We start from the raw sequence: 21756 nt of genomic DNA, 5'->3' as shown, positions 1-21756 counted from the left end.
ACCATAATTTTTTTTGCTTTATTCATCAGTTGAGCTTCTGCTTATGATACGGTATGAATCTTGACAGGCATGAATTTCAGCCCCTCAAGTAGTATCCAAGTAACAGTCGACCCCCTAAATTTAACCTTAAAAAGTAGTCAAAAATTTGACTATTACTTGAGTATATACGATATAAATGAATTAATGTTCATTGCTTCTTCGCTTTACGCTATTTTGCCTTATGAAAGGTTTCATAGGAACGCTCCACTTTTGGCTAGTGGGGAAAACCTGTATCAGTACAACACAGTCACAAGCCATTCTTATTTGGTTTAGGCACCCCTTTCAAGCCTGTGCCAATTCTTAATTCTCACTTGGACCTGCTATTTATTGCCCATGTGCGGTTTCTATCGTTTTGTTCATCTCGCGTTCATGTGTCTATCAAGATACACCTTAAACGTTGCTAAGATGCCTCCTTCCACCACCCATCACCCCTCTGCGTGAGAAACCTTCCCCTCCACTTCTCCTGTAGACTGCCCTCCTCTTGCCTTGAACCTGTGCCCTTTTGTTGTTGTTCTTTTCACTCTGGGGAATAAAAAAACCTCTGAGTAACATAGAATCCCTAGTGTGGAAAAGACCATTCGGCGCAACATGTGCACACTGACCCTCTGAAGAGTAACTGACACAGACTTATTCACCTCCTCCTATTACGCAACATTAGCCCTTGACTAAAGCACACTCTCCCAGAGCATCCACGTCCTTCTGATAGCGTGGTGACCAGAACTGCATACAATATTCCGAATGTGGTTGAAATAAATAGCTGTAATGTAACTTGCCAACTCTCACACCCAGGAAAGGCAAGCGTCCTATGTGCCTTCTTGACCACCATACCCACCTCTGTTTCCACTTCCAGATCCCTCTGCATGCCAGTGATCCTAAGAGTTCTGTCATTTATTGTACAGTTCTTGTATTTCTTTCTCCCTTGTGGCTGTATCCAGCTTCCCCTTAATTCTACTCCCTCTTCATCTCTTTGCCCACTCATCACCCCTCCACACATCAGCATATCATAAGACCATAGGAGCTGAAATTAGGCCATTCATCCCATTGAGTCAACTCTACCATTCAATCGTGGCTGTTAACTTTCTCAAGCCCATTCGTCCCGGAACCCTTGATACTCAAGAACATTTCTGTCTCCATCTTAAATCTGCTCAATGACCTGGCCTCCACAGCCTTCTGTGGCTGTGAATTCCATAGATACACCACTCTCTGGCTGAAGAAGGCTTTCCTTATCTCCCAACTAAAGGGTCTTCCTTTTCTTCTTAAGGCTGTACTCTCGGGTCCTACTTTGTCCTAACAATGGAAACATCTTCCCAACATCCACTCTGTCCAGGCCGTTCAATATCCTGTAGGTTTCAATTGTAACCCCCCTCATCCTTCTAAACTCCATATAGTCCCAGAGTCCTCAAAAGTTCCTCATATGTTAAACGTTTCATTCCTGGGACCATTCTCGTGAACCTCCTCTGAACACCCTCCTGGGCCAATACATCCTTGCTAATAGGAGGCTCAAAACTGCTCACAATGCTGCAAATGTGGCCTGACCAGAGCCTTCTAGAGTCTCAGAAGTACATCCCTGCTTTTGTATTCAAGTCCTGTCAAAATAAATGCCATTATTGCATTTGCCTTCCTAACTAGTGACTCAACCTGCAAGTTTACTTTGAGAAAATCCTGGACTTGAACTCCCAAGTCTCTTTGCACTTCGGATTTCTGTATTTTCTTCCCATAATCCTTCTGTTCCAACAGTGACTGTCTGGTGTCAGGGCAGCACTAGTGATTTCCTGACATGTGGATTGTATTTGGGGATACCAAGGAATGTCAGGAACTGCGAGTATCTCAGGAGCAGTCGTTATTCCTGGAAGAGGCAGACAGGAATGTGGTGTGGTCCTGTAAACTCCAGAACTTTGATAACTTCATGAGTCAGCAATAACGCTTTCTGGACCAAGAAACGAAAGGGCCAATGAGAAACTGCTACAAGGGAGTCAACAAATAACATAGATTAACTATCGCTGGGAAGAAGGAGGCAAAACAATGAGCTGTTTCTTTGGACAGATGAGATAATGGTGTTTAATAACTGTGTGACAAAAGGACAATTAATTCTGCTTGTAGAAGGAAGGCCTTGGTGTAGAGGGCATACAAGGAGCAGGAAAATCAACATTTCGGGCAAAAGCCCTTCATCAGGAATCCTGTATTCCTGATGAAGGGCTTTTGCTCGAAACGTCAAGTTTTCCTGCTCCTTGAATGCTATCTGAACTGCTGTGCTTTTCCAGCACCACTCTAATCTCGACTCTGGTTTCCAGCATCTGCAGTCATTGTTTTTACCTTGGCGTAAAGGGGTTAATTGCAGGACAGGCTGTTTCAAACAGGTGGAAAACTCTCAAGGATAAGAAGGTAAGCTACAGACCTGAGGTCTCCAGAAGTGTGGGGAGATGGTGTTAGAATCTAAAGAAACGTTACACCGCAAATCTGAAAGTGACGGAACTCCACCAGAATTCAACTCCAGAACGTTTCACCTGTAGTGCTTGGAAGAACAACCCTGCATCAAACCCCTGTAAACTTCCAGAGATGGGCACTGTTGGTAGAAACAATGTTAAATTCCGCCATCATTTGGGTGATAGCCAAGATTTGGGGGGTGAGGGTGAACTTGCTTACTTGAGGGGTTTTATATTTTGGTTCCTACCTACAATAAAGTGTAAATTATGATTCAACAGTTGGTGGTCTGTGCAGTTTCTGAGTCAGTATTCAAATTAAAGCGATTCACCCACAATCAGAGTGAGAGGCTAGGATTAATAATGACTCCTTTGCATTCAGCAGGACGGCACGTCAATACTGTTATAAAGCGAATGCTGAATCCCCTCCCCTCTGAGATCTCAAACCGAAACACCAAAAGAGGAGTGCATTGCCCTATAATCAGAAAATTAGTGTGAAAAGTAGTGTCATCTGCTCTAGTCTTAAAAACAAAAATAAATCCCTGACACTTTAAAAATCAACAAAAAGCAATTTACATATCAACTTGAATGATGAACAACTGAACTAAGCTATTAACAAACCTAATAAATCCCTTCGAACTACTGACGATTCTGGCATGAAACAGGATTTTTGTCATATGCTGTTCCAGTAAATACAAGACCCACTAAAACAACAAGAAATAGAATTTAGTCTCTCAGATTACATCTTCCAGAATATTCTAAGCATCCTTCTATTGAATCTTTTGTCAGGAATGCCTCCTGCCATTCCTGCTCTTCTGGTTTTTTTGTAAATGATGCTGTCTCATTCACAGCTGACTGTCAGAGCTGATGTCTCTCTCTCGTGCTGAGGACTCTTAGCTCTAGCAATGGGGAGTTAGCTCTGGGGTTCTGTCCAACTGTCCCCTTCTATTATACCCTTGATGCCATATTGAGTTTTTACAATAGGATTGGTCCTCTGTTGTCCAAACCATCAGATTTAAATTTAATAGATATTGGTAGCCAAAGGACCGGATTTAAATTGATTGGCTAAAAAAGTCATTATCTTGGCCTGTTAACTGTACAACATTGTGATAGAAATGTTTCTGTTTGTGTGATGATGTTACTCCTTCAAGAAGATTATGTCATCTTGATTTTTTTTTCCCCAAGAGGGGTTGTAAAAGGCAGAGGGTCCGATTCGACTGGGCTAAGGGACTTCACTAATGGCCAACAGATGTTGGCAAAGGCAACAATCGGAAAAAGGTTTGAGATTTTTTTTTCTGAAACACTTCTACAGCGAAACAGTCTGTAAGGTCACCCCCCAGCCTCTGACCCTCCAGGGAAAATAGACTGGGACTATTTCAGCCTCTTGCAACAGCTCAAACCCTCCAACCCTGGCAATATCTTTGTAAATCTTTTCAGAACCCTTTCATGTTTCACAACTTGTTACAAACATGTCGACTAATTCAGAGAAGCCTCTCAATTACAACTGGAAATAGAGAAAGTGTGTTTAATCATGAGTCATGACTCAAGGCTGTATTAATCTTTTATTGTGAAGTTTTACTCCTCCATCTCCAAACAGTGCATACAAACCTGGTCAGAAGGGAGTGATTGAAAAAATATGTGGGGCAAAAATTTTGGAGTGTGGCTTGTGTATGGAATGAGCTGCCAGTGGAAGTGGTTGAGGTAGGGACATTAACAACATTTAAAAGACATTTGGTCAAACACATGGAGAGGAAAGGCTTAGAAGGATAGTGGCCATGTGCAGGGAAATGGGGTTACTGTTGATGGACATTTTGGTCGGCATGGACCAGTTTGGGCCGATGGGCCTGTCTCCGCGGAGTACCACTGACACGTGTCTCTTTGTCTCTCCAACAGTTTTGAGTTTTCAGATGAGCATCTCACTTAGTCACACAGAATAAAATCCGATCTCATTAGTCAAATCTGATGTGGAAGTGCTGATGTTGGATTGGGCTGGACAAGGTCAGAAGTCAAATGGCACCAGGTTAGAGTCCAACAGGTTTATTTGAACTCAAGTTTTCAGAGCACTGCTCCTTTGTCGGTGAAGTGATGAAGCAGCAGCATTGAAGAAGGAGCAATGCTCCTAAAGCTTGTAATTTCAAATAAACCTGTTGGTCTGTAACCTGGTGTTGTGTGATTTCTGATATCTTCAGCTGTGGGTTTGTGTCGAACTTAATGGGATATTTTGTCCAACTCGGCATTTTTAAACAGTATCACTTGGAGGGATTCATTTGAAACCTTTCAAGAGGTGAGTTCAACAAGACTGAACTATTCAAAGTTACTTGGACTCAATTTTAAAACTTACATCAGGACCAGTAGACATAGAGATGTACAGCACAGAAACAGACCCTTCGGTCCAACTCATCGACGCTGACAAGACATCCTAAATTAATTTGGTTCCATTTGTCAGTATTTGGCCCATTATCTTTCTGAACCCTTCCTGTTCATGTCCGAAACCAGATGCCTTCTCAGTGGTATAATTGTACCAGCCTCCACTTTCTCTGGAAACTCATTCCATACATGCACTACCCTCTGCGTGAAAACATTGCCCCTTACGTCCCTTTTAAATCTCTCACCCAGCCAAATGGCCTCTCCCTGCAGCTCAAACCCTCCAACCCCCGGCAACATACTGGTAAATTGTTTCTGATACAGAAGTCAATGTTTTGGGAAGAACCCTTCTTCAGTCCTGAAGGAGGGTTAATTCCCAAAATGCTAACTTCACCTCCTAATGCTACCTGGCTTGCTGCGTTCTCCCAGCCTCCTGCTTGCCTACTTTGGATTCCAGCAACCACAATTATTTTTTGTTTCTAACAAATGGTGGAGCAGACTCAATGGGCTGAATGGCCTCATGTCTGCTCCAGTGGTCTTAGATTTCTGCGGATTCTTAGGAACGTGCAGTCCCAGACTCCGAGTAATGTCGCCCACTGGAAGCAAAGTTTATGGAATCACAGAATCCCTACAGAATATAAATAGGCCTTTTGGACCAACAAGGCAACACCAACCCTCCGTACAGTAACCCACCCAGACCTATTCTCTTAACCCTATTACTTTACATTTACTTGGAGAAAGTGAGGACTGCAGATGCTGGAGATCAGAGTCAAGAATGTGGTGCTGGAAAAGCACAGCTGATCAGGCAGCATCCGAAGTCCAGGAGAATCCTGATGAAGGACTTATGCCCAAAACGTCGATTCTCCTGCGCCTCAGATGCTGCCTGACCTGCTATGCTTTTCCAGCACCACACTTTTGACCAGTCTACATTTACCCCTGACTACTGCACCACACTTACACATCCCTGAACACTATGGACAATTTAGCTCGGCTAACTCACCCTAACGTGTACATCTTTGTACTGTGGGAGCAAAAGCAGAACACCCGGAGGAAACCCATGCAGACACGGGAGAATCAAACAGTAGATTCAAACCCGAATCCATGGCTCTGAGGCAGCTGTGCTAACCACTGAGCCACCATGTCGCCCCGAGCCACTTTAGAGTTGCACTTGGGGGTGTGAGGCAGTGTGCAGTCCAGAAAGTTTTTTTAAAAGCCCACCAACTTTCCCACTGCACCCATTGTCAGAGTGGGGCACAAGGTTTAATCCACAGTAGCGTCACTGGCAGTATCCGATTGTTGGGAGCACTGGTGCCCCCGCTGGTGTCTTCGCAAGTTGCTGGAAAATGTGAACCTCTTGCCACACTCACGGCAGCTGAATGGCTTCTCCCCTCTATGGACCCGCTGGTGGGTCAGCAGAGCAGAAGAATTGCTGAAGCCCTTCCTGCACTCAGGACAGTAGAACGGCCACTCTCCCATGTGGACCCGCTGGTGGGTCAGTAGGTGGGAGGACCGGTTAAAGCGTTTCTCGCACTCTGGGCAGGAGAACGGCTTCTCCCCGGTGTGGACCCGCTGATGCCTCAGCAGGTGGGAGGAATTGCTGAAAGCCTTCCTGCACTCGCGACAGCTGAAGGGCCTCTCCCCCGTGTGGACCCGCTGGTGGGCCACGAGGTTAGAGGAGACCGCAAAACCCTTCCTGCACACTGAGCAGGAGAATGGCTTCTCCCCGGTATGGACCCGCCGGTGGGTCAGCAGTTGGGAGGGCTGGGGAAAATTCTTCCCACACTCAGGGCAGTCAAATGGCCTCTCCCCAGTGTGGACCCGCTGGTGTGTCAGCAGGGAGGAGGAACTGCTGAAGGCCTTCCCACATTCAGGGCAGGGGAACGGCTTCTTGCCTGTGTGGACCCACTGGTGCTTCAGCAGGTCAGAGGATTTGCTGAAGGCCTTCCCACAATCAGAGCAGGGGAAGGGCCTCTCCCCGGTGTGGACACGCTGATGCGCCAGCAAGTGGGAGGAGTGGGTGAAGCTGTTCCCGCACTCGGGGCAGGTGAATGGTCTCCCCAGTGTGGACTCGGCGGTAGTCCAGCAGGTGGCAAGAGCGGATAAATCCCTTCCCACACTCTGGGCAGGAGAACGGCCTCTCCCTGGTGTGACTGCGCTGATGAATTTCCAGGGCAGATGGGACATGAAGCCTTTCCCGCAGTCACCACACTTCCACGGTTTCTCCATGGGGCGAGATTCCTCTGGTTTCTCCATGGCCAAAGCTTCAGCTGCACACAAACGCATGTACAAACCCTCCCTGCCGTGAATTCCTCTTTCCAGGCTGTATAATTGTGACAGGCTGCACATTCAATGCGCTGTTCAGTAGCGTCTCTCATCCAGCTCCACTGATGCTGAAAGCGTACTGAAACAGAAACCAAAGAATTTTGCTCCTTCTCACAGAATCATAGTCAAAAATCGTTACAGTCCCAATGGATTGATTGACTGTCTGTCATTGACATGAAAATGAGGACTGCAAACGCTGGAGAGTCAGTCAAAATGTGTGGTGCTGGAAATACACAGCAGGTCAGGCACCATCCAAGGAGCAAGAGAGTTGCTGTTTCGGGCATAAGCCCTTCAACTACTGAATTTGAAACTTCAGTCTTCAAATCTTCAAATGCACTGGAAAAACAGATTATGAAAGTCATCACTGTCAGTCAGGGTAGAAAGTCAGGGTAGAAATTCAGAACAAACAATTCTACTTTATGCGGAACATTCTTTTCTTTTGTAATTCCATGAAATTGAAAGCACCATTACCCTACTCTGATTGCTCTACATTTACACCTGATTAATGCATCTAACCTACACATCCTGGACACTATGGACAATTTAACATGGCTAATTCACCCAAACCTGCACATCTTTGGATAGTGGGAAGAAACAGGTGCACTGGAAGAAATCCGCCACAAACACCAGTCGGAGAATGTGCAATACCCACACAGACAACGGCTCTGAGGCTGGAATTGTATCTGGCTCTCTGGTGCCGTGAGGCAGCATCACTAACCACAGACACTGCGTACCTTCCTTTTCCAGTCCGCCACCAAGTCACTCAGCTTGAGCTTAAGCAAAGCACTACGTTTAATTTTCGCTTCACACACACTGAACTTTCGGCCCGTCCCCACTTCCCCTACAGGAAATGCAAACACCTGGGGGGTTGCCACATCGAATCCCTACAGTGCGGAATGAGGCCATTTGGCCCAACAACTCTCCATTTACCTCCGACTAATATACCTAACCCACACATCCCTGAACACTATAGGGCAATTGAGCATGGCCAATTCATCCTAACCTGTACATCTTTGGACTGTGGGAGGAAACCGGAGCCTCTCGATGAAACCCACACAGCCACGGGGAGGACAATGTCTGTGTGGAGTTTGCACAGTCACCTGAAGCTGGAGTCAAATCCTTGTCCCTGGTGCTGTGAGGCAGCAGTGCTAATCACTGAGCCACGTGCTGCCTGTGTGTGCTGAAAGAGATGCAATGTGGAACTTTATTGACTGTACCGCACAGTGGATTGTTGAGTAAGGATCTGGAAAGAGGTAGCCAACATTTAGGAGCGCATTGCGACAGATGCTGGAATCCGTCCTGAAAACAACAAATGCTGTAGATCACAGCTGGTCAGGCAGCGTCCACATAGAGAGAGCAAGCTAACATTTCAGGTCTTCTTTGAGATTTAGAAAATCTTGCTGGATACAGAGAAGGTGAATGTCAGGAGTCATTTCCCTGGAATGAGGGATTTCAAGACTTGCGGACATATTTTTAAGGTGAGAACAGAAAGATTTCAAAACAAAATAAGGGGCAACATTTTTACACAGAGTGCTTCACGTGTGGAATGAATTTCCAGAGGAAGTGGTAGATGCGCTTACAGTCACAACATTTAAATGACATTTGGATAAGTACATGAATAAGAAATATTCAGAGGGATATTGGGCCAAGCACATGTAGGTGGGACCAGTTTAGTATGGAATTATGGTCAACATGGACTGGTTGGACCAAAGGATCTGTTTCCATGCTGTGTGACTCTGACTGGATACAGTGGATGTGGGGAAGATGTTTCCACCAGTAGGAGAAACGAGGACCAGAGGACACAGGCTCAGGGTGAAGGAATGCCCTTCAGAACTGGGATGAGGAGGAATTTCTGCAGCCAGAGGATGGTGAATCTGTGGATCTCATTGCTGCAGAGCGCTGTGGAGGCCAAGTCATTGAGGGCATTTAAGACAGGGATAGATAGGTCTTTGATAAGTAAGGGGATCAAGGGTTACGAGGAGAAGGCAACAGAATGGAGTTGAGAAACATATCGGCCATGATCGACTGGTGGAGCATACTCAATGGGCCAAATGGCCTTATTCTGCTCCTGTATATTGTAGTCTTAAAACTGGGCAGATTACTGAAGTGGTTTTCATGAAAAATTTCAGAGTCCTGAAGTAAAGTCGTAGAGGTGTACAGCACGGAAACAGACCCTTTAGTCCAACTCGTCCATGCCGACCAGTTATCCTAACCTAATCTCGTCCCATTTGCCAGGACTTGGCCACTATCGCTCTAAACCCTTCCTATTCATATACCCATCCAGATGCCTTTTAAATACCGTAATTGTACCATCCTCCATCACTTACTCTGACACTCGTTCCATACATGCACCACCCTCTGCATGAAACACTTATCCCTGAGGTGCCTTTTAAAATCTTTCCGCTCTCACTCTAAACCTATGCCCTCTAGTTCTGGACTCCACAACCCAGGGAAAAGACCTTGTCTGTTTATAAAATCATGAGGATTATGGATAGAATAAACGTGTGGAAGGTCACACCCACCCCCCACAAAAGCTTCCTCACTGTTCTATCTACCTGCGTCTCTACTGTCAAGAAGCTATGAACCTGCACTCCAAGGTTTCTTTGATCAGCAACACTCCCTCGGATCTTACCTGATTTGCTTTTCCAAATGTAGTACCTCACATTTATCTAAATTAAACTCCATCTGCCATTCCTTAGCCCATTGGCCCATCGGATCAAGATCCCATTGTCATCTGAGGTAACCTTATTTGCTGTCCACTACACCTCCAATTTTGGTGTCATCTGCAAACTTACTAACTATACCTCTTATGCTCACATCCAAATCATTCATATGAATGATGAAAAGTAGTGGGACCAGCACCAATCCTTGTGGCACAACACTGGTCACAGGCCTCCAGTCTAAAAATCAACCCTTCACCACCACCCTCTGTCTTCTACCTTCAAGCCAGATTTGTATCCAAATGGCTAGTTCTCCCTGTATTTCTCGAGATCTAACCTTGCTAACCAGTCTCTCATGAGAAACCTTGTTGAATGCCTTTCTGAAGTTCATGGAGGTCATGTCAACTGCTCTGCCCTCGTCAATCCCTTGTTGCTTCTTCAAAAAATTCAATCAAGTTCGTGAGACATGATTTCTCACGCACAAAGCCATGCTGACTATCCCTAAATCAGTCCTTGCCTTTCCAAATACATGTAAATCCTGTCCCTCAGGATTCCCTCCAACAACTTGCCCTCCGGCAATGTCAGGCTCACTGGTTGATCGTTCCCTGGCTTTTCCTTGCAATCTTTCCTAAATATTGGTACCACATTAGACAACCTCCAGTCTTTCATCACCTCACTTGTGACTATCGATGGTACAAATACCTCAGCAAGGGACCCAGCAATCACTTCTCTAGCTTCCCACAGAGTTCTAGGGTACAACTGATCAGGTTCTGGGGATTTATCCACTTGCATGCATTTCAAGACATCCAGCACCACCTCCTTTGTAGTATGGACATTTTTACATTTTTCAAGATATCATCATCTGTTTCCACACATTCTATTTCTTCCATGTCCTTCCCTACAGTAAACACTGATGCAAAATACTTGTTTATTATTTCCCCCAACACCTGCAGCTCCACACATAGACTGTCTTGCTGATCTTTGAGGGGCCCTGTTCTCTCCCTAGTTACCCTTTTCTCCTTAATGCATTTATAAAAACCCTTTGGAATTTCCTTAACTCTACTTGTCGAAGCTATCTCATGTTCCCTTTTTGCCCTCCTGAGTTTACTGTTAAGTATACTCCAACTGCTTTTATACTGTCAGGATTCACTCAATCTCTCCTGTCTTTACTTGTCATATGCTTCCTTCTTTTTCTGAACCAAAACCTCAATTCCTCTAGTCATTCAGCATTCACTACACCTACCAGCCTCCCCTTTCACCCTAGGTTCTAGATGAGAGTGGTGCTGGAAAAACAGCAGTTCAGGCAGCATCCGAGGAGCAGGAAAATCGATGTTTTGGGCAAAAGCCCTTCATCTAATCTAGAATCTAGTTTCCAGCATCTGCAGTCCTTGTTTTTACCTAGTTTTTCCCCTTTCACCCAAACAGGAATATACTGTCTCTGGACTCTCAGTTTCTTATTTTTGAAGGCTTCCCATTTTCTAGCCATCCCTTTACCTGCGAACATCTGCTCCCAGTTAACTTTTGGAAGATCTTGCCTAATACCAAGTTAGCCATCCTCCAATTTAGATCTGGCCTATACTTTATCATCACTCTTTTATAGCTCATAGAATTATGGTCACTGGCCCCAAAGTGCTCCTCCACTGACAGCTCAGTCACCTGCCCTGCCTTATTTCCCAAGAGTAGGTCACGGTTTGCACCTTCACTAGTCAGAACATCCACTTACTGAATCAGAAAATTTTCTTGTACACATTTAAATTCCTCCTTAGCTCTACTTGTCGAAGCTATCTCATGTTCCCTTTTTGCCCTCCTGAGTTTACTCTTAAGTTTACTCCAACTGCTTTTGTACTGCCTTTAAACACTATGGCAGTCCCAGTCTATGTTGGGAAAGTTAAAATCCCTGACCATAACCACCCTATTATTATTACAGATAACTGAAATCTCCTTACAATTTTTTTCTCAATTTCCCTCTGACTATTAGGGAGTCTGTAGTAAAATCCCAATAAGGTGATCATCCCTTTTCTTATTTCTCAGTTCCACCCAAATAAGCTTCCTGCATGTATTCCCACGAATATCCTCCCTAAGCACAGTAATATATCCCTTATCATAAAAGCCACTCTCCCTCCTCTCCTGCCCCCCTTTCTATCCTTCCAATACCATGTGTGTTCTAGAACATTAAGCTGCCAGTGCTGTCCATCCTTGAGCCATGTTTCTGTAACTGCCATGATATCTCAGTCCCAAGTTCCTAACCATCATCTGCCTTCCCTGTTTGGCCTCTTGCAATTGAAATAAATGCAGTTTAATTTACCAGTCCTACCTTGTTCTCTGCTTTGTTACTTCCTGCTCTGATTGTTTAACTCAGTCCCTTTCCCAACTGGACCAGTCACAGACTGATCTCTTTCCTCACTATTTCTCTGGGTCCCAGCAATCCCTGCCCCCCACCCACCCCTACCTTACTAGTTTAAATCCTCCTGAGCAGCTCTCGCAAATCTACCAGCAAAATATTAGTCCCCTTCCAATTCGGGTGCGATCCATCCTTCTTGTACAGGTCTTTTCTACCCCAGAAGAGTTTCCAATAGTCACATTTTTGGATCCTTTCTCCCATGCACCAGTTCCTCAGCCACGCATTCATCTGCCCTGTCCACCTATTCTCACCCTCACTAGCAACATTCCCCATTAAATGGTTAAGTCCTGGATTGCTTTCCTAAAATGCAACACCTCACGTTCGTCTAAATTAAACTCCATCTGCCAATCCTCGGTCCATTATCCCATCCAATCGATTATAATTTATAGCAAACTCTCTTTCCTCTCTTATTCCCTAAAAGTTGAAAATCTCCATCCCACACACACTCCTTTTATTCTCATTTTACTGAACCTAATCCCTGCTCTGCCTCATCCTGAAAAGTCTGGTTCATGCTGATTAACAGGCCTACACTCAGGGGGGATTTAATCGAAACATAAGAATGCTGAATGGCTTGGACAGAGTGCATGTTGGGGGAGATGTTTTCAGTGGTAGGAGAGATGGGGACTTGAGGGCACAGCCTTCGAGTAAACGGAAGATCTTTTCGAACGGAGATAAGGAGAAACTTCTTCAGCCAGACAGTGGCGAATCTATGAAATTTACTGCCACAGAAAGCTGCGGTAGCCAAGTCACTGAGTATATTTAAGACTGAAACAGATGATAGGTTCTTGAGTATCAAGGGGAGAAAGCTGGAGAATGGGGTTGAGAAATTTATCAGCCATGATTGAATGGTGGAGCAGACCCAGTGGGCTGATTGGCCTAATTTCTGCTCCTGTGTCTTCTTGGCTCTTGCTGTTCTGGACACAGTGAGAGAAACTTGGGAGCAGGAGTAGGCCATTTGGTCTTTCAAGCCTGCACCAGCATTCAACAGATCATGACTGGATATTAATCTACCTACATCTAGGTCGATTAACTTGGATTTTTTTTTTCACTGGAGCATAGAGGTGACCTCACAGAGGATTATAAAATCACGAAGGATAGAGATGTCCTTTCGCTCAGATGTGAGCTTCAAGATTAGGGAGCACATTTTTAAGGCGAGAGGAGAAAGATTTTAAAAACACATCAGAAGCACCCTTTTTTAAGAGAGTAGTTTGTGTGTGGAATGAATGTCCAGAGAAAGTCCAGAGTTCAGATCAGTTTTCCTTCGTGTGAATCAAGGAAAGCGATGGGATCAGACGTAGGACCAGGCTGTGCACTCAGAGCATGTGCAGACCAACTGGCAGAGGTCTTCCCGTACACCTTCAACCTCTCCCTACAACAGGCCACTGACCCTGCCTGTTTCTGAGGCACATCATCCCTGTGCCTCAGAAGACTCATGCAGCACGTCTCAATGACTAACGCCCAGTTGCCCTAACTCCGGTGGTCATGAATTGCTTTGAAAAGCTGGTCATGGCATTAATCAACTCCAGCCTTCCCACTACTCTTGCCCCACTCCAATTTGCCCATCGGCAAATTGGGATCCACGTCAGATGCCATATCATTTGCCCTTTCCTCCAACCTGGAACATCTTGACACCAAGAACAGGTACGTAAGAATCCTACTTGACTACAGTTCAGCCTTTAACACTATTATCCCCTCGACACTGATTACTAAACTTAGTGATCTCGGACTAAGCCCCACTCTCTGCAACTGGATCCTCAGTTTCCTGACCCACAGGCCACAATCAGTGAAGACTGGGGACAATGTTTGATCCTCTCTAACACTCAACACTGGAGCCCTCCAGGGGTGCATACTCAACTCCCTACTGTACTCACTGTATACCCATGACTGCGTCACCAAATACAAGACTAATGCCATTTACCAGTTCACTGTCACCACTATAGTCCGTCAAATGTCAGATGGCAACAAATCTCAGACTGCAGACAGGAGGTGGAAGACCTGGAAAAATGATGCACTGAAAACAAACTAGATCTCAATGCTAGCAAAACCAAGAAACTCGTTATTGACTTTTGGTGGGATGTTACTCATGCACCCATACACATTAACAGCACAGAGGTGGAATGAGAGGAGAGTGTCAAGCTCCTGGGAGTGGTCATCCACAACAAGCTGTCTTGGATGTATAACTACCTGGTATGGCAACTGTACCATTCAAGATTGGAGACGGTTACAGAGAGTGGTGAACTCAGCCCGGACAATCACAAAGGCCAACCTCCCATCTATAGAATCCATCTACCAGACCTGCTGTCAAGGGAAGCCGCCATTTATATCCATCCCACTATGGCAATGTTTGTCTACAACCTCTACCATCGGGGACAAGGTACAGAAGCCTGAACAAACGCAACAGCCAGTTTTGTAATAGTTTCTACCCTACTATTGTTAGAATACTGAATGGACTCTCAAACTCTCAGGATGTGTCTGAACCTTTGTTTTTGTTTTTGCCACTGTTTACTTATTATTTACTATGCGACTTAACTATGTGATCGTAAGTCAACGCTTTTCACTGTGCCTCAGTACATGTGACAATAAATAAATTCAATTCAGTTCAAGTGGTGGATGCAGTCCAGTTAAAAGGGTTAAAAAGCATTTGGATCAGCACATGAATAGGAATGGTTCAGAGGGATATGGGCCAACACTGGCAGGTGCAACTAGTTTAGTTTGAGAACATAGTCAGCATGGACTAGTTGGACAGAACAGTCTGTTTCTGCACTGTCTGACTGTCTAACTGTTCTATACTGGTCTTAAACCCATTTTCTTGCCTCCCCCCACAACCATCCACTTCCTTGTTGTCGAAAATTCAAATGAACTCAGCCTTGAATATATTCAATGAACCCCACCCCCAACTGCAGGAAGACATCGCCACCTCTGAACTCAATTCCTCTTGCTAATGTACCACTTGCCTTGCTCATTGCTTGCTGATATAGAAGGACGCTGAGGCCTGTTTGTACATCAACACATCATTCCTGATGAAGGCCTCGTGCCTGAAATGTCGAATCTCCTGCTTCTCAGATGCTGCCTGAACCTGCTATGCTTTTCCAGCCCTACACTTTTCGACTCTGATCTCCAGCATATGCAGTCCTCACTTTCTTCACATTCCAATAGATCACTATTTAAGGAATGCGTCTCCTTTCTGCTTTTTTTTTAAAACAGCAAATGCGATAACTTCACATTGTGCTACTACATTTGCCATGTGTTTGCTAACTGAGACACAATCTTGGACCAACTTTTCCAGACTCTCTCCCCTCGCCGGGATTCACTCCCTTTCCTTTCAATTACTGCAAAACAAAAATTGAACCCCAGAATGAAAACAAATGGAAAAGAGGGTGAGAAAAGAAAGTGCCGTACTCACAGATGTTGGACAGAGGAAAGAAGTTGCAGTCTGGGGTGAAGCTCAATCTTCATTCAGAGAGGAACAACAGCAGTAGCAGCTTCAGAAGCTCATGGTCAAACTTCCGTATTCAGGCAATAGCAAGGCTCTGATTGACAAAGGAACCAGGCTCCTTCCGGTCATCCCCCCATTAGCCCATCAAAAGAAGGTCGCAGTCCGTAATTGCGGACAGCGTGGGGCATGCGCAGTTCTTGTTAACGCTGCTGAACATGCGCAGTACTTACTGACACCGAGGAGTATGCGCAGTGTGGTCTGTGGCGATGCTGGTGTTGTTGACAAGATTTTGTACCCGAATGTCAAATGTCAACAGGAGTTTAAAAAAAAGCTGAAGCCACATTTTTTTAAACCTGTAGCTCGACATTTTATTGCGTTTGCATTTTGTGTGACTCCTCAACTTTTGAATGTCTTTTCCCCAGGGTAGGGGAGTCCCCTAGAGGCATAGATTTCGGTTGAGAGGGAAAAGATTTAAAGGGACCTCAGGGTCAGAATAAAACAGTTTGAAAGTTAATTCCCCTCAACAAATGCCCCATCTTATGCCCTGAATAAGATAGATTGTTCACAGCCTATTAATCATGAGTAGCAATGATGTTGTGAAACTTAGAAGGGTTCAAAAACGATTTACAAATATGTTGCAAAGGTTGGAGGGGTTCAGCTGCAGGGAGAAGCTGAATAGGCTGGGGCTGTTTTTCATACAGCGTTGGATGCTGAGGGTTTATAAAACCTTATAGAGATTTATAAAATCATGAGGGGCTTTGATAGGTTAAATAAACAAGATCTTTTCGCTGGGGTGGGAGAGTCCAGAACTAGAGGGCATTCATTTTGGGTGAGAGGGGAAAGATATAAAAAGGACCTGAGGGGCAAATTTTTCACGCAAAGGGTGGTGCATGTATTGAATTAGCTGCCAGAAGAAGTGGTGGAGGCTGGTACAATTACAAAATTTAAAAGACATTTGGATGGGTATATGGGCCAAGATTAATTAAGGTACCTGGTCAGCATGGACCGACGGGTTTGTACAACTCTATGGTTCTATTTCTGCATAGTCAGAATCAATTTCACAAGACTAGGAATGGGCCATCCACAAATTACACCCTGTCCTCAACTGTGGACTAACTGGACATATTTGAATGCAAGTTTCAGAAAGTTGTCTGCAGCTTTTCTATAAAGTTGAACATGCTTTCATGATATTTCTGAATATATCATTTTAGCTATTCTCAATTTTAAAGTTCAGTAATTTCTCGTGCAGCCGTGTCTACCAGGTAGAGTCATCAACATCCATTCTCGTTCTCTCTTCCTAGAAGGGTTTGATACAGCGATCGAAGAGGGTTTGAGGCATCCGCAAGGACAGGGAGTGGGTGGAAGAGAAGGAGAGAGAATGGACGGTGGGGCAGAGTGTCAGGGGGTGAGAGAGATAATTGACAGGGGGCCAGAGGGTGGGAGGATGAGAACACTGGGGGGAACAGAGGGTGATGGGAATGGAGAAGATTGTGGGGACCGATGGTGAGGGAAAGAGAAAGACTGGTGGGCAGAGGTGGGGAGGAAGAGAATGCAGGGCAGAGGGTGGGGGTTGAGAGAGAATGGACGGGGACAGTGGGTGGGGAGAGATTGGACAGGGGGGCAGAGGGTGGGGGGGGAAGAGACTGCCCAAATCCCACCTTCCCCAGGACCGGTGTTGATATCTCACGAACTGGAACCCACTCCTCCCACAGCAGACTTGTGTCAATCATTTCTCAATATTTACGTGGCGAAAGCAGTAGAATCATAATTCTGACAGGCCATTCGGCCCATCAAATTCACACTGACATTCCAAATAGCATCCCATCCAGACCCATCCACTGACCCTACAGCCCTGCAGTTCCTCATGGCTAACCCACTCTAATCTGCACACTTCAGCATGGCCAATCCACCCTAAACTGCAGATGTTTGGACTGTGGGAGGAAACCAGAGCACTTGCAGGTAACCTACACAGACACAAGGAGGAGGACGTGCCAAAGTCCACACAGACAGTTGCCCAAGGATGGAATCAAACATGATCCCCTGGCACTGTGAGGCAGTGGTACTAACCACTGAGCCACTGTGCAGTCCAGAGTTAGCTTCTAACTTTTCACGCACCCTCAGCAGAGGCTCTCTCCTGACATTTGTGGACCACACCTGCTGTAACCTCCATTTCCCACATCTTCAGCCCTGAGCAGATTGGTTCCCGAATCCTGGCACCAGATAGACACCGATGTCATCTGGCCTCCTGCTAACAACTGCGGAGACCGGAGACAATCCCTGTCACTATTCTGTCCCTTACCACCACCTCCCCAATGTTGTTCGTACTCCCAGCACCCAGCCAGTTCGTTCCTCCACTCCCTTGCAGCCTTCTCTCAGATCCCCTTTACCTGCCTGATCCACGCTCATACTTCCTGACCCTGTCCACTGACTCAATCAGAAGGGTCTGTCCGGAGAGGAATGACCAACTCCTGGAATAAAATGACTGGTTATCTTTTTCATCAAAGGTCTGCAGCCTGGCTTTCAGCTCCATCTCTCTGAGCCGAATTTCCACCAGCATGTGTTTGCCCTGGATCACAGCATCCAGAGCCTCCCACCTTCTGCAAATCAAAAGACAAGTCCCACCCTACACTCTCCAATGTGTGTTGTGTAACTGCTTAATCATTTCTGGTGGCCGAGCAGAGGCTAAGTTCAACTTGGATTCCAAACTTGGGTATCAATAGCATGAGGATGGCTTCAAATGGACCTTGGGTTGATGTCACACGACATGTGACTCCACTACACTAGACAGTCTCTCTCTCTCTCACACACACACACACACACACACACACACACACACACACTCATACACACACACATGCATGTAATCAATAGGGTGAATTTGCGGAATTATATTTGCAAATACATTGTATTTTGCTCAAAAAGTGCACAATCTGCAGGCAGTCAATGCATGTAATAATTTTATAAATTCCTACTTTGGAAATAGAACCAGTCTGACTCAAGATTGGGATACTGACAGACTTGAACCTCACACCTTCCATGCATTGTCTGAGCTGTCACTTCTTTTTATAAAATAGAGTCATAGAGTCTTAGAGATGTACAGCATGGAAACATACCCTTCGGTCCAATCCGTCTACGCCGACCAGACATCCCAACCCAATCTAATCCCACTTGCCAGCACCCAGCCCATATCCCTCCAAACCCTTCCTATTCATATACCCATCCAAATGACTCTTAAATGTTACAATTGTACCAGCCTCCACGACATCCTCTGGCAGCTCATTCCATACACGTACCACCCTCTGCGTGAAAAAGTTGCCCCTCAGGTCTCTTTTATATCTTTCCCCTCTCACCCAAAAGGAATGCCCTCTAGTTCTGGACTCCCCGATCCCAGGGAAAAGACTTTGTCTATTTATCGTATCCATGCCCCTCATAATTTTGTAAACCTCTATAAGGTCACCCCTCAGCATCCGACGCTCCAGGGAAAACAGCCCTAGCCTGTTCAGCCTCTCCCTATAACTCAAATCCTCCAACCCTGGCAACATCCTTGTAAATCTTTTCTGAACCCTTTCAAGTTTCACAACATCTTATGGGCGGCACGGTGGCACAGTGGTTAGCACTGCTGCCTCACAGCGCCAGAGACCCGGGTTCAATTCCCGTCTCAGGCGACTGACTATGTGAAGTTTGCACGTTCTCCCCGTGTCTGCGTGGGTTTCCTCCGGGTGCTCTGGTTTCCTCCCACAGTCCAAAGATGTGCAGGTCAGGTGAATTGGCTATGCTAAATTGCCCGTAGTGTTAGGTAAGGGGTAAATGTAGGGGTATGGGTGGGTTATGCTTTGACGGGTCGGTTTGGATTTGTTGGGCCGAAGGGCCTGTTTCCACATTGCAATGTAATCTGTAATCTTTCCGATAGAAAGGAGACCAGAATTACATGCAATATTCCAACAGTGGCCTAACCAATGTCCTCAACAGCTGCAGCATGATCTCCCAATTCCTGTACTCAATACTCTGAGCAATAAAGGAAAGCATACCAAACGCCTTCTTCACTATCCTATCTACCTTAAGTTATCTCGAGTATTTGCCTTAAAAGAAGTTCTAGGATTTGCATATTAATAAACTGAAACCTGCAACCCATTCTAAAAGATGAAAGACTTAACAGCAATCTTGGTTTGTTCAATATATCATTTCAGTTGCATGACACTGATCTTTTGCTATAAATTCTGTGTCTTATGATCCTGCTCCACAGCTACCTGATGAAGGAGCAGCGCTCCGAAAGCTCGTGCTCCCAAATAAACCTGTTGGACTATATCCTGGTGTTATGTGATTTTTAACGTTGTTTCTCATGAACACAGCCACAACACTTCCTGTTGCTGCCAGTAAACATTACAATGCTGATGAAACGATGCAGTACCTGCAGAGATGAAAATCTTAACAGTTTCTAACGATACTTGCTACTGATTCACTGCTCCTTCTGATACATGACTTTGGTAACGTCGTGCTGGAAGCTGAGTGAGCAGCTTTAAAACAGAAACCTGTTGGATTTTAAATCTTTCAATGTCTGGGGATTCAAAACCGGGAATTCCCAGAGTTGAGGTAGTAATCCAGTTGATAATACCACTCGGCCATTGCTCCTTCGATCCCAGTGATGGCACATGAACTCACTAATGCCTCTGGAAGTTGTCCACCCAACCAAATCCCTTCCTGCACTCAGGGCAGGAGAACAGCCTCTCCCAGTGTGGACCCACTGGTATGTCTGCAGGGTAGATGAACTCATGAACCTCTTCCTGCAGTGACAGTAGGTGAACGGCCTCTCCCCAGTGCGGACCCAAGGATGTTTCAGCAGTCCAGGAGAATTGACGAATGTATTCCTGTACTTGGAGCAAGTGAATGGCTTCTCCCCAGTGTGAACATGCCAGTGCATCAGCTGGTTGCACAGCCAACTGAATCCCTTCCCACACACAGAGCAGGAGAATGGCCTCTCCCCTTTGTGAATGCTTCTATGAGTCTCCAGCACTTGATGGGGAAGGGAACCCTTTCCCACAGTCCCCACATTTCCACAGTTTCCCCATGGGGAGAGCTTTCCTTGTGTCGCTCTGGGTTTGAGATTACCAACAGAATGGGTACACAGTCTCTCTCCACCGTGAGGGGTGAGACTTTGATTCCCCAAACTGAGTAACTGGTTTCAAGCACTTTTCACAGTCAGTGCACTTAATCTCCCTCACTTGGGTGTCTCCATATTCTTCCTGCCAAAGTGTTCAAAATCTCTCAAGCAGACAAAAGCAAACATTTCTTCTCAATTGGAATGGTTGCTGATATTCAAGTCCCAATGATTCAAGTGGCTCTGTCAGAAGTTGATGTATCATTTGCTTTCAGATTTCTTTCTACATGTCTTCCTGCAAAAATAAATTCACAAAATACGTGATCACAGTCAATACTGTTAAATGAACATAACATAGGTGACAATTCCTGTAGTTTGCCAGATGCCTGATCACATATTATCCAGGACACAGAAACCTGAAAACCCTCATGCAGCCAGATAGCCTTAAGTGTGTATGGAGGAAATCTTCATTTCGGTGACAATAATCTGGAACAAGCTGCCGACAAAGACACTGGAAATGGAGCTGAATCAAGGACAATGAAAATGAAATGTCAAGGCTACTTGAGAAAAACAAACCAGTAAAGTTGCTGAATGACTTTCTGCTGTCCTATTCAATAAAAAAGATGACAAGAAATACAGAATATAACTTCAGTGCTAGATTAGAATGTGAAAAATAATAGCCACAAGGCTTTTATAACAGCGAATAATATCAGATATACACCATATGAAGCAACATATGTCTACATTTTATATCAACGTGCCAATCCCTTAGATTCTGCTCCATCCCTTGAGTAACGACCCTTTTAATTCTGAACATGAGTAAAGAAACGATCTTTTTCCACAATGCAAATTGTATATAAATAAACGTATCAAACTGAGGGGAAAAAAATTAATATACCGTTAAGAAGGACAGAGAGCATCTGACACCTGTGCAGAGTCTGCTCCCTCCCTGGATTCACTTCAGTTGCTACAAGTGATTAATGTTTCCTCCCTCTCTCTCTCCCTCCCAGGATGAGGAA

At 45.3% G+C, this 21756-nt stretch overlaps 1 protein-coding gene across 1 annotated transcript in view; it reads right to left on the bottom strand.

Moving 5' to 3' along the window:
- LOC148143931 (uncharacterized) overlaps positions 1–21756 on the bottom strand; it is a 138339-nt gene that overhangs the window by 105858 nt on the left and 10725 nt on the right. Inside the window, 1 exon segment of the mRNA XM_087975284.1 lies at positions 6310–6776. Coding sequence (XP_087831410.1) covers positions 6310–6776 — 467 coding nt within the window.

The sequence above is a fragment of the Chiloscyllium plagiosum genome, unplaced genomic scaffold (assembly GCF_037043375.1).
Source record: "Chiloscyllium plagiosum isolate Xiang-an unplaced genomic scaffold, Cpla_swu_hap1 HiC_scaffold_27, whole genome shotgun sequence".
Taxonomy (NCBI): Eukaryota; Metazoa; Chordata; class Chondrichthyes; order Orectolobiformes; family Hemiscylliidae; genus Chiloscyllium; species Chiloscyllium plagiosum.
This window is presented reverse-complemented; position numbering and strand designations above follow the sequence as displayed.